The following is a 12,486-nucleotide window of genomic DNA, read 5'->3' as shown; positions in this document are numbered from 1 at the left end:
GTAGAAACCTTCACAGGTACATCAGTGGGAAAAACCTCCATATGGGTGGTATAAATGCATCGTGGATGTGGGTTTTCAAGGGAGATGTTCCATAGTTGCAGGTGAAGTGATGGCATTGTTAGAAGCCATGAAGGAAGTGGTCGACGCTTATTAAATGTGATTTTTTAGACCGACACACACAATGTTTGGATGGAGAGAAATAATAAATAAGTTGAGTAGAAAGCTTGTCTTGTTTGGATGAATGGAGAGGGACCAGAGGGTTTTTTGTGGGGTTTTTTTTTTATTGGTATGGGATACGTCGTTTTTTTCTTCTCTTTCATTATAACTATTACTATTTCTCTTTCTCAAGAGAAGACGAAGATATATGAATAAAAATTAGATCGTCATCTCTCTTTGAATTGAATCTATTCTTTTTCAATGAATGAATGAATAATTCCAGCGGCTACTTTGTTATTGTTTTTTAGCAGTAGTAGCTACTTTTATATTATAAACAAATAAAAAACACAAATCTTCCTATAAAAAAACAAATAAAAGAAAAAGGAAAAAAAATACCGTGTTTTTTTCGATTATGTACCACGCCCGTACCCATTGAAAAAAAAACAACTAGGTACGACGTTGGTGCGTACCTGAAAATTACAAAACGCGTACCGGTACCCGTTATATACTCAATACCGGTACTAGTCTAAAATGGAGAACCGATGTATCATATCCACACATTGAAAATAAAATAACAAAGTATCACATTTTGACCATACACGTTTATTTCCTCCATATAGGTGGCGGTATTCCATAGTAACTTTTTTTTTTTCTCCTGGGCTGGTCACATGGTGTGGTGGAATTCTATTGAATTCCCTCTTCTTTTCATTTTTTTTGTTTTGAACCCTAAGGCCTAAACCTTTCTCTACCCTAAACCCAAAATATAAAAAATTGTAAGAAGTTATTTTAAAATTAATAAATTTATAAAATGATTAAAAACTAAAAAAAATCCCAAATATCTTATTCATTTAATATTTAATTTTATTTATACATAAATAAAAAAAGGTTAATAAATTATTTATCTTATTTTATTGACTCTGAACTTGGTAGACCGATCTCCCACAACTGCGATAAGAAGAGAGGTGAAACCATTTAATGTCAAAATTGAACGTCCAATGAACCATATACTAATATGCAAAAAAAAAAATCATATGTGACGTGAGGGGAGTTGCCTTGCTAGGGTGTTGGGCTTATCTCGGTTTTAGTTTGGAATTTTTTTTTCTACCCCAACATTTATCTCTTTACCCTAACATATTTTAAAATATTCTCATTCTACCCTTATATTAAAGTGTGTTGGTATCTTAAAAGTGTGCTGGTATGTTAAAAGTGTGATGGTATGTTAATTAAAGTGTGCTGGTATGTTAAAACTGCATCAAAAGTGTGCTGGTATGTTAAAATTACATTTATCTCTTTAACCCGATGTTCTTGTCATTTTTATTTCTAATAGTGTTTCTTTATGACATCTTCAGGATCCTTATTTTAGAATGACACGAGATGTTGCTCCTCGAATTGGTTACCACAAGCCTGCTTTGATTGAATCTATATTCTTCCCTGCATTACAGGTATTCTCATGTTGCATAACCATGCTAATTTATGAAATCAAGATAAACTAATATTGTGCATGTTCATGTATATATTTGCCATTGCATTTGCTTTCATCTATGCTATTGCTGTGTATCTGTTCTGTATGCATGTAACTAATGCAAATATTGGGGTCATGTTCTTTAGTCTACGAAGTTTCATGAATCTCATTTAGGACATGATGAATATATGTAGCCTTTGAAATATATTATCTCAAAATTTCCTGTATAATTGTATTTTCTGCCTGTTTGCTCAATGCCTTTGTATAAAATAAAGGCTTACAGGGGGAAACAGGAAAAATGTCTGCTAGTGATCCCAATTCTGCAATATACGTGACTGATTCTGTAAAAGATATAAAGAATAAGGTTTGTTTCTGATATTATTCTTTCTTAATGCTTTGATTTATGATGTGTTGCGTACATTTAAACCTCGGAGATCTATTTGTACACTGTGTCACTAATAATTTGTTAATGCTATAGTGTATATGCAAGATACAAAAGGGTTTTCTTACACTTTTCCTTGAAATTCATTCAGACTTGATACTAATCACTAGATCTCACTCTAGTAAACCTTGCTCGTAAAATCTAATAACTAGATGTCTAGTTATAGCTAAAAAGTCTAAACATTTTATCGATGACATTACTCAGGTAGATATACCTATCAAATGCCTTTCGTTTTTCCTGGAAGATGATGCTGAACTTGAACACATAAAGAAGGTCATATTTCTATCTTTTTTCCTAAATCATTTTACATGTAGCTAAATAAATAAGTCTTGTTTAATTTATTCTCTGACAATATCATCATTCTCCCATAGGAGTATGGAGCAGGACGCATGCTAACCGGCGAGGTGAAGCAGCGCCTAGTTCAAGTTTTGACTGAACTAGTGGAGAGACATCGGACAGCTCTAGCTAATGTGACTGAAGAGGTGCACACTAAACTTATTACTTTCTTTTTCAATAAGTCCTTAATTTAGTCTCCAAAGTTTAGAGAGTCACAACATTGGGATTTTAAATATTTTCAAAAATACAAAATCTTTTGAGAGGACATTATTCAATGAAGGTCTAGTATGGTGGCACTTTACTCTTTGAAGTAAAAACTTTAGAGGGATAATTTGCTGCATCACAGTCTTTTGAGAGGACCAAATTGAGAGTTTACTCTTTTTATAAGTAGGAGTTCCTTTTCTTTATCTGAATTACATGCACCAAACTTGTTAAGAGTATACCATCATGCAACTCTGTTACACAATGGTTCTGTGCAATTTACTCTATTCAGAAATTGTTGTAATTAAATTAGGGATGCTATTAGCTGAGTTGCTTACATATAATGGCCATTTGTCAAAATCTGTTGGGACTAATAACTGACTGGATCCGCTGAGTAAAAGCACCTCTATATAGACAGACAGTGTTTTATTGTGTATAATTCTTGTTTATTTGCAATCTAGTCCGATGGAATGACATTAAGCAGTAAAGATTCATGCTATGTATTTTGAATCTTAAGTCCATATCGATTAAACAAATTTCAGCCTCTATGAAATAATTATCAAAACTGATTGTATTGTTGGGTTGACACTTTTAACATATTTTGATGCAGTTTTAACATACCAGCACACTTTTGATGCAATTTTAACATACCAACACATTTTTAACATACCAGCACACTTTAATTAACATATATACCAGCACACTTTTAACATACCAGCACACTTTTAATATAAGGGTAGAATGAGAATATTTTAAAATATGTTGGGGTAAAGAGATAAAGAGATACCAACACACTATCCTTTGTGATTATTATTCTAAAGTAAAAATCGATCCTTCACAAATTTCTAATCGGTCAACTTTGTGATCATTATTATTTTTTGATAAATAAAGGAAAATAAGAGAAAAACTAAGGCACGACTACAGAGGAACAGACCCCCCTTAAGTCTTTATAAAGAAGAATACTAATATAAGCGGGAATTGAATATAGCATAACATGCGTGAAAACCAACACCGTGGCCTTTTTAAACGCAAGAGCATCAGCACAAGAGTTTGCCTCACGGTGAATATGATTAACATGGATGGAGGTGGATAAGAGAAATAACCTCGCGGAGAAGAGGTTGGAGATAAAAGATAGAAGTAAATCGATTTTGAGCCTTCACAAATTTTTAATTGGTCAGTTTAGTCTTAGCTCAAGCATCTCCTTTTATCACTAATCTTCAAGTTTTTAATTCTTGTAAATCTTATTGAATCTACTATCATAAATGAAAACAACTAAGTGTATTTTTGTCAAAAAAATAAATTAAATTAGTCCCTAAAATTTTCATATTGAAGTCGAATTTGTCTCCATTTCATTAAGAGACTAATTCATCCCCAAAAATTTATGTACTACCAAAATATATTTTCACTTTAAATTGATTCACCAAAAAAAAAAAAAAAAAAATTTCACTTTAAATTCTACTATTATACTACGATCCCCAAGCAAAGAGTGTTACCTTCAAAAGAAGCATCTTATTCAAAATAATCTTAGTAGCTAGACCAAAACCTTCACTCTTATCAATCGTAAAACATTTGATAAGCACCTTTAACTATATCTCTTCATAACGTTCATTTCTCCAAACCCACTTGTTAGACTTATATTCCTTTCCTGCACCAAAAAGTTATCCAACAAAAAAATACATTGCAAGAGTAACTCTTCCTTCCAATGAAAACAGTTTCTCCTTCAATCTCATCCCCTCTACAATTCCTAACCATATCAGCCACATAAATTTTTCAAAATATACAAATTTATATGCCTAAGATGTTAACTACTCAATTACAAAAGAAATATGACAACAGAACTATGAAAACGATTGGTGACTACGTCCACTTGAGTGTAATAATGTTCTTTATACATGGACGATTGCATAAGTCAAATATGAAACTTATAAACTGATAAAAAAAAAAAACAAACAATGTTAAAAAATAATATACTAATAAAATATAAACACCCCAACAAATTGTCATATCCTTGTTAAAACCAAAAACCAAAAAATGACATCATTCTATAAAAGTAAAAAAAAAAATTGTTACATATATCAATTCAAAATCTAAAAATAAAATAAATATAATCACATTTTTGCAACAATTATTAATTACTAAATTAATACAACTAAAAAATTTCTTAACTACACGAATTCATGAAATTATTTGTTATCTATATAGTAGTTATCTAATCTAACCAAGTCAAAGGCATCTTGGACTAGGAACTCATGGTAAAACCTAACTCCCTTGAACAATATTATTGCATTATTACTAATTATCTAGACACCTAAACAAAGAAGATTCAATCCAAAGACCATGAAAGAACATGAAACATAATTATGAGCAACATGCAAATTAAGAACCAAATCTTGTACAAGATATAAAAAAATATATACAGCATGCATGGCTCCTCGTACGCCATTCATTAAAGTCATCACCAGTTTGATGAACTCTACAAATGGCATACAGGGAGCCAGGCACGCGATTATTATATATATCTAAATCTATACATATGTCACCACACAAAATTCTAAATTTAATTAATTATAAGCTAACTAATCTTACCATTGGTGATGCTCTTTGCTTCAACAAGATGTGATCTGAAATGAATTAGAGTAATTGATCAGATACATTAAGAAGGTAGGAATGAAGAACTTGAATTCCCTTCACTCCCCTTTCTATAGGTTTTCCATAAAAAAAGACAAAAAGCCCCTCATATAGTTTCATAGCCTACTATTGAAACTTTGAAAAAAAAAACCAACCAACCAAGAATAGCTTTTAAGTTGGAAATTTTGAAATGAAGTAAAAGCAAAGTTTGAAAGAGTGAAGACCATTATCATGTCTTTTTCCTACACCTTTATAAACTATCTCAAGGTTAAGATGACTTAGTTGAAATTAAAGGGTCAAATATAAGAGTATATATATGTGTGATGAAGGTGAATAATAACAACAATTATTTTACATTATTTTTTCCTATGTTTATTACTGGATGATGCTATTATTTATGATGACTCTAGCTAGGGACTCTTGGGTGTTGAATTTTATTATAATGTTTCAATAACATTACATAAAGGGGAATTCTTTAATTGATGTTCTGAAATAGATTTGTCTTCAAGTGTTTGGATCATATTAGATTCCTATCACCCCACTATTGAATATCTTCAAAGAACGAGATCTCTCACTCCCTTGTCCTTTTCCATTTATACTTTGTGTTGTTCCTTTTTTTTTTCTTTTTTTTTTTTTATAATTTTAAATTTTAAATTATTATTACTTTTGGTACACATGATATTAATTGTATACATGAATCAATAATAATACATTAGAGTCTTACCATTAGGTACTTGTTCCTCTTCCTTTGTTTTTCTTCCTTTGTGTCCCTTCTATCTACATGTTTCTGCGACCATTTCAAATCAATATTGCTAGGGTCACAAATATATACATAAATAAAATTAAAGTACATCTGTACATAGCTTCTGCAATGAGACAAGTACCATCTTATATTATTAATAAAAGCTTAATATTAACTACTTATAAGTTTATATTATTATTTTTTTACACAAAACTTAGTATATTTCATTTATAATAATAGTTTCAATACAAGGCGGACAATGATTAAAAACCCGAGGACTAGCAGATAAACAAGTTGCTTGAGCAAGATCATGAGCTACTCGATTGACTTGTCTCCTAACATGACTAACCTTACAGTTTGGACTCAAATTTAACAGTCTACGACATAATTCAATAACAATATCAAACTCAATGTTATTACTAGACTTAGAAATTAGAATGAATAGCTTGTACTACTTGAAGACAATCTGTTTCCGGTTGAACATTAATTAATTGTTCTTGTCTGATCAAAAACATGTGACACTTAAAATTTGGAACATTACACTGAATTTTTTTTTAAATTAAAACCTAGAATGTCAAGTGTCAAAATGTTAAAATACTTATGTCTAAGGTAGTACCTCTAACAAAATATAAACAAAAACAAAACAATCCAAAATTTAAGTAAAAACGTTGGATATTTTGGATCTGCTCTAAAATTCAAACAAAAACATAGGGGTTTATACATTCAAATGTATCAGATCTATATTTTAAACAAAAATATTTGATGTTTTGAATTTATTTTACTTATATTTTAAGGCGCTATCGACATTCCGGCACTAAGAGACTTCGATCCGATCATAGTTCAAAAATAAAAAAAGATTTTTCTATCATGTGCAAATTTGCACATGTTAAGAAGTTTAAAATGATAAATTTGTATTGAAAATTGTTTAGTTTATATTAAACGATTAATTTTTTAATAAATAATTATTGCTTTTCAATAAAAATTTACTATTTTTAGTTGCTTTAACATGTGCAAAACCCAATAAAAAAATAAGGTTTCAACAAAGTTAGTTAGATTGAATAGACTCGAAATCAAACCAACCGACAAACTAGTTGAATTCTCGATTGGATTGAGATCTCAAACATTTTAAGATACAATCACCTCTCTGAAAAGAATTGCCCAATTTCAATTTAGAGTTACAAACCACTCGTGAATGACATGAATTTAAAAATTAAATTGAAGAACTTTACTAAATCTCAAAGATAAAAAAATAAAAACAAAGACAAACTTAAGGGCATAAAAATGATAAGAGAAAAAACAGAAAAAAATTTGCATACTAAGAAAAAAGAATAGAGATCTGTACCATTCATTGGTTTACATAAATAGAAGTGACTGGCAAAGGCACATGCACAAAGGTTCCCTTCAAGTAAGACAGGGAATGAAAGTAGGACCATTGAAACAAAACAAGACCACTGCCATACACTTTGAAAAACAGTCAACAAAATATATGTAAATGTTTTTTTAACAAAAACAAAACCTTAATTTTTTTGCATGATTGCAAAGATGAACTCCAATTTGTCATTTTTGTTTTTCTATTTTCATGAGAACTTAAATGTTTGGCATTGTCTGTGTGTTTGGACTAACCTTTTTACCCTTTGCATTGAAGATTCTATGCTTCTCTTTGTGAACTTTGCATTATTATTATTCTACATGAAGGTGGGGTTAATCAAAAGACTTCATGGATTTCAAACACCTTTTATAACATGGACACACAAAATTTTCCAACCACGTAACTTTAAAATGACCTAAGTAGTCTCCAATTACCATAGTTGGTGGTCTGATCCGTTTCTTTTTTTGAGCCTTGTATGATTTGTTTTTGATTTGTACTTGATTCATTGTAAACATTTGTAGTCGATCTTGACACACCTTGTGCTGGGGGAGACTGTTTTTTAATATATATATCTCATTTTAGTTTGTTAAAAAAAAATAAAAAAATTAGTCAATAACACTTTTTTTTGTACACATTCATTCCCCCAATCTTCTCCTTGAATGGTTAAATCAACTATTGTATTTCATATATATATATATATATATATATATATATATATGGGGTTTTCTAACATAGACCCTAGTTAGGTCTAAGTTAGCAAGGTGCACCTTTTCAATTGGACCAAAATACCCATTCTTTTAATTTTTGAAAGAATAGAGCAACAGGGGCATTTCTATAATTTTACACCAACAGTACACGCGCCCCACCTTCTGAAACCATTAATACACCAACAGTACACGAAGGACCATGGTTACAGACCGTTGATTTCCATCAGACAGCCAAGATCTGATCTCATCAAGACTGTCTGATCAATCAGACAGCCCAGATCATCCTGATCCATCAGATTTCAGCGCCTGCGCCACACTGGATTACAACCTGGAGAGAGAAAAATTTGCTTTTTAAAAGTAGGACACGTGTCACACAATGGTTGGCTGGGCGTGATTTTTGTTCATTTAATACTTTGAACTCAATTATTTCGTTGTAAATTAATTTTTTATTTTTTTATTTTTATACCAAAATTCATAATTTTTTTTTGTCTACAAATAGAGACTTGGTTCGTTTGATTTGGACACCGAAAAAAAAACGCAATTTTTCACTACCTTAATCTCATTTTTTGTCTACTAAATACGTTACTTGTGTGTTGTAATTTAACACGCACCACTCAACCAACTCACTGAAACCATTATACCAGGAAAATAGTAGATAATATTTTGGAACTTTTGGTATATTTTATGAAATTTTTGGAGACCTGAAACTATTTTTAGTTAATTAAATGAGATAAAACGGTAATTAAAAACTAATGTTTGCTTCTGAAACCATTTTACTGGTAGAATGGTTGCACATAGTTGTATTCTGAAACCATTTTACTGGTAGAATGGTTTCAATGAGTAATTTATTAATTGTGTTTGCTTCTGAAACCATTTATCTGGTACAATGGTTTCAGAGAGTTGTAATCTGAAACCATTTTGCTGGTAGAATGGTTTCAGTAAGTTGATTATTAGTTATTTGCTTCTGAAACCATTTAGCTTGTAGAATGGTTGCACATAGTTGTATTCTGAAACCATTTTACTGGTAGAATGGTGTCAGTGAGTAATTTATTAATTGTGTTTGCTTCTGAAATCATTTATCTGGTACAATGGTTTCAGAGAGTTGTAATCTGAAACCATTTTGCTGGTAGAATGGTTTCAGTAAGTTGTGTGAAGAAGATTTCCTTCTTGAACTTGGTTGGGTTTTGATGATAACAAACTCACATCATAAAAGAAGAAAGCATATTGAGGCTCAACATGAGGAAACAACATCAAGACCAAAGTATTAGACTTAGTATTTAAATTATTTGTAAGTATGGTCCTTATCTTTGATTTATTACTTTTAATAAATATATAACTTAGAATGCTCAGAAATTATTTTAAAATTAATTACACATAAATTTCTAAGTTGAATATAAAAGTCCTATGAAGCAAGCTTTTAAAATTATAAAAAACTGATTTTGAAAAATAGGTGTCAGGACCTTTTAAATCTGTTCGGTCGTTAACCGTTTTAAAATGATCTGTTGCTGTTGGTAATTCAAAGCAGTGCAACGTTTGAATTTTGAAACCAGTTCCTTTTACATCGCTTCATTCGTAACAACCGATTTAATATGTTATGGACAGAATGCATATTTTATGAACCATTGTGATTTTTAAACATAACTTTTTATCATATGATTTTTTGAAGAGTTGTCTTGCTTCATGGACATTTTCTAAAGTCTCTATAAATATATTTGTGATCATTACAATTGTGGATAACAACTTTCATATTCACAATATTTCTAAGTTATTAATATCACTTTTTCTCATAAACTTTCAAACATATATCTTGTGAAACTTTGCCTATATTTTCATATCCATAAAAGTTTCTGAGCACTAAGATATATACATTATTAAAGTGATATTGATTTGATAACAGCCATACATAGTTTTCTTCATTGTAACTTTGTATTGTTGCTTGTTTTCCAAGGTTGTGGAAACAAGTGTTGTTTAAGATAGTGGGGTGCTATCTTGTGTTGTATGAGAATTTCACCATAGGGTTTGGTGAAGATTCTTGTGGTTAAAGATAGTGGGGTGCTATCTTGTGTATGTTAGAAAGATTGTTAGGGGGTCTTGGGGTAAGATTGCTTGTAACAAAGATTCTAACATAGTGAATTCCTTCGCGTGGTGTGAAGGGAGTGGACGTACCGATAGGGGAACCACTATAATTCTCTTGTGTCGCTTTTCTCTTTCCCTTTTCTCTTTTATTTTTCAGCATATTGTTATTACCTTCATCATAACTTTCAAGAAAAATAAAAGGAATCCAAAACATCTCTAAAATAACCAAAAAGTCTTAAAACCTAATTCATCCACCCTATTAGGTTGCACTCTTAAACTTACAATTGGTATCAGAGCGGGTTATAGGTAACCTGTTCCTAAAAGATCCAGAATGGCTTCCGCAAATTCACAACCAGTTTTTAGAGATGGTGGTAGCAGTAACAAGCCCCCATTGTTCAGTGGTGAATATTTTGATTTTTGGAAAATTCGTATGAAGGCACATTTAGAAGCACAAGGAGATGGTATGTGGAAAGCCGTTGTTGAAGGACCATTTGTTCCTATGAGTGTTGTAAATGGTGTAGGCACACCCAAAATCCAAAGTTCATGGGATGAGGATGATAAGAAAAAAGTACTCAACGACAAAAAGGCAATCAATATACTTCAAAGTGCACTTAGCATGGATGAATTTTTCCGTATTTCAACATGTGAAACAGCAAAGGAAATATGGGATACATTGGTGGAAACTCATGAAGGAACCGTTGAAGTTAAAAGATCTAGATTGAACACCTTGAGTCAAGAATACGAATTATTCACAATGCAGCCTGGAGAATCAATCCTCAACTTGCAAAAAAGATTCGTGCATTTGACAAATCATTTAAAAGCACTTGGTAAGACTCTTACTAATGATGAACTTAATCTTAAAGTGTTTAGATCTTTAACCAGGGAATGGCAACCAAAAGTGACGGCAATATCCGAGAAGAAAAGTCTATCCACAATGACTTCTGCAACGCTGTTCGGAAAACTTCAAGAATATGAGACAGAACTTAGAAGACTTGAAAAGCATGAGAATCAAGAAAAAAAATCTAAAGGGATTGCATTAAAGGTTGATTCCAAGGAAGATGGAAAAGATAATCCGGAGGAAGACAAGGACTTCATGCATCTTGTAAAACGGGTAGGTAAATTTCTTATTAATAATGATAATTCTAACTTTGTGAAAAAGAAGAAATTTTTTGACAAGAAGGAAGCATCTACATCCACACAAAATATCATTTGTTATGAATGTGGGCAACAAGGACACATAAAGACGGATTGTCCAAATCTTGCAAAGAAAGGTACTTTCAAAAGAAGAAAGGAGTCAAGCCCAAAAGAGCCTATACTGCATGGGATGATAATGACATAAGTTCATCATCTGAATCAGAGAGCGAAGAATATGCAAATCTTGCACTAATGGCATCACATCATTCTGATGATGAAAGTGAAGAGGTTAGTAGTAAATCTTCTTCTTATAATAATGATTATCAAGGTGCTATTAATGAATTACTTAATGAATGTAAAATTCTATATAAAACGGTGTCAACACAAAAGAAACAAATTTTATCTCTTGAAGAAAAGATTGACACCATGGAAAAGAATTTTGAAAATGAAAAACAAAGTTATATTGAAAGAGAAAAACAGAATTTTACATGCAAAGAGTGTGATTCACTTTCCTTCCAAATTGTCCAATTGAAAAGAGTTCTTGAAAGATATGAAAAAGGACAAGTTGGATTGGACAATATCCTTAGTCAACAAAGATTTTCTAATGATAAAAGTGGACTTGATTATTCTAATTTTGACAAACCAAGTACAAGTAAAACTATCTTTGTTAAGGCAATTGATCAATCCACCAAAGAGAAAGTGAATAAAGCACCAAAAGTTCATCATTATCCTAAGAAAAGATTTTCTAAAAAGAAATCCTATATTCCTAGATATAGAAGTAATTTTGTTCCTACTTATTTTTATTGTGGTATAAGTGGCCATACTCCTAATGCTTGCTATGTAAGGAACATTGGTGTTCCTAATGGGGAGTATATATGGATAAAGAAAGGAACTAACCCAAGAGGACCCAAAGAAAAATGGGTACCTAGAAAATATTATTAATTGTTTTGTAGGTACTTGAAGACCATATGTTAAAATTGTCATATTAAGATTGGTTTCTTCAAGATACAAGACCATATGATATAGTAGGATTAAAGTTTTCATTGAATTAAAGATGATTTGAAGAGCATCAACATTGATATTTTTATTGACATCAAATCATTGTGAAGAAGATAAGTATTTTTAATATATATTGTATATAATTTCCCTTATATTATTATTATTCTTTGAATTCTACTCTTTCTTCTTTTTGATGATGTCAAAAGGGGGAGAAGGAGTATATACTTGTATGCT

At 31.1% G+C, this 12,486-nt stretch overlaps 1 protein-coding gene and 1 long non-coding RNA gene across 2 annotated transcripts; one reads left to right on the top strand and one right to left on the bottom strand.

Moving 5' to 3' along the window:
• Window positions 1-4,097: 4,097 nt before the first annotated feature.
• LOC123901715 lies at window positions 4,098-5,655 on the bottom strand. Its single transcript, XR_006807485.1, has 2 exons — window positions 5,184-5,655; window positions 4,098-4,341 (listed from the first exon to the last, which is right to left on the bottom strand). It is a non-coding gene; the product is annotated as an uncharacterized LOC123901715 (long non-coding RNA).
• A 4,795-nt stretch (window positions 5,656-10,450) lies between these two features.
• Window positions 10,451-12,195, top strand: LOC123894722. Its single transcript, XM_045944782.1, has 2 exons — window positions 10,451-11,390; window positions 11,477-12,195. The coding sequence occupies exons 1-2, from the start codon at window positions 10,451-10,453 to the stop codon at window positions 12,193-12,195; spliced, it is 1,659 nt and encodes a 552-aa protein (XP_045800738.1).
• The last annotated feature ends 291 nt before the right edge of the window (window positions 12,196-12,486 follow it).

The sequence above is a fragment of the Trifolium pratense genome, linkage group LG1, assembly GCF_020283565.1.
Source record: "Trifolium pratense cultivar HEN17-A07 linkage group LG1, ARS_RC_1.1, whole genome shotgun sequence".
In the NCBI taxonomy this organism is placed as follows: Eukaryota; Viridiplantae; Streptophyta; class Magnoliopsida; order Fabales; family Fabaceae; genus Trifolium; species Trifolium pratense.
Note: the sequence above shows the minus strand (reverse complement) of the source record. Positions and strands in the feature narration are given on the sequence as shown.

Excerpts from the sequence above, each read along its gene's own strand:
- LOC123894722 (XM_045944782.1), top strand. The coding sequence starts at position 10,451 with ATGGCTTCCGCAAATTCACAACCAGTTTTTAGAGATGGTGGTAGCAGT. Across the intron at positions 11,391-11,476 it reads TCCAAATCTTGCAAAGAAAG|AGAGCGAAGAATATGCAAAT; the intron begins GTACTTTCAAAA and ends CATCTGAATCAG.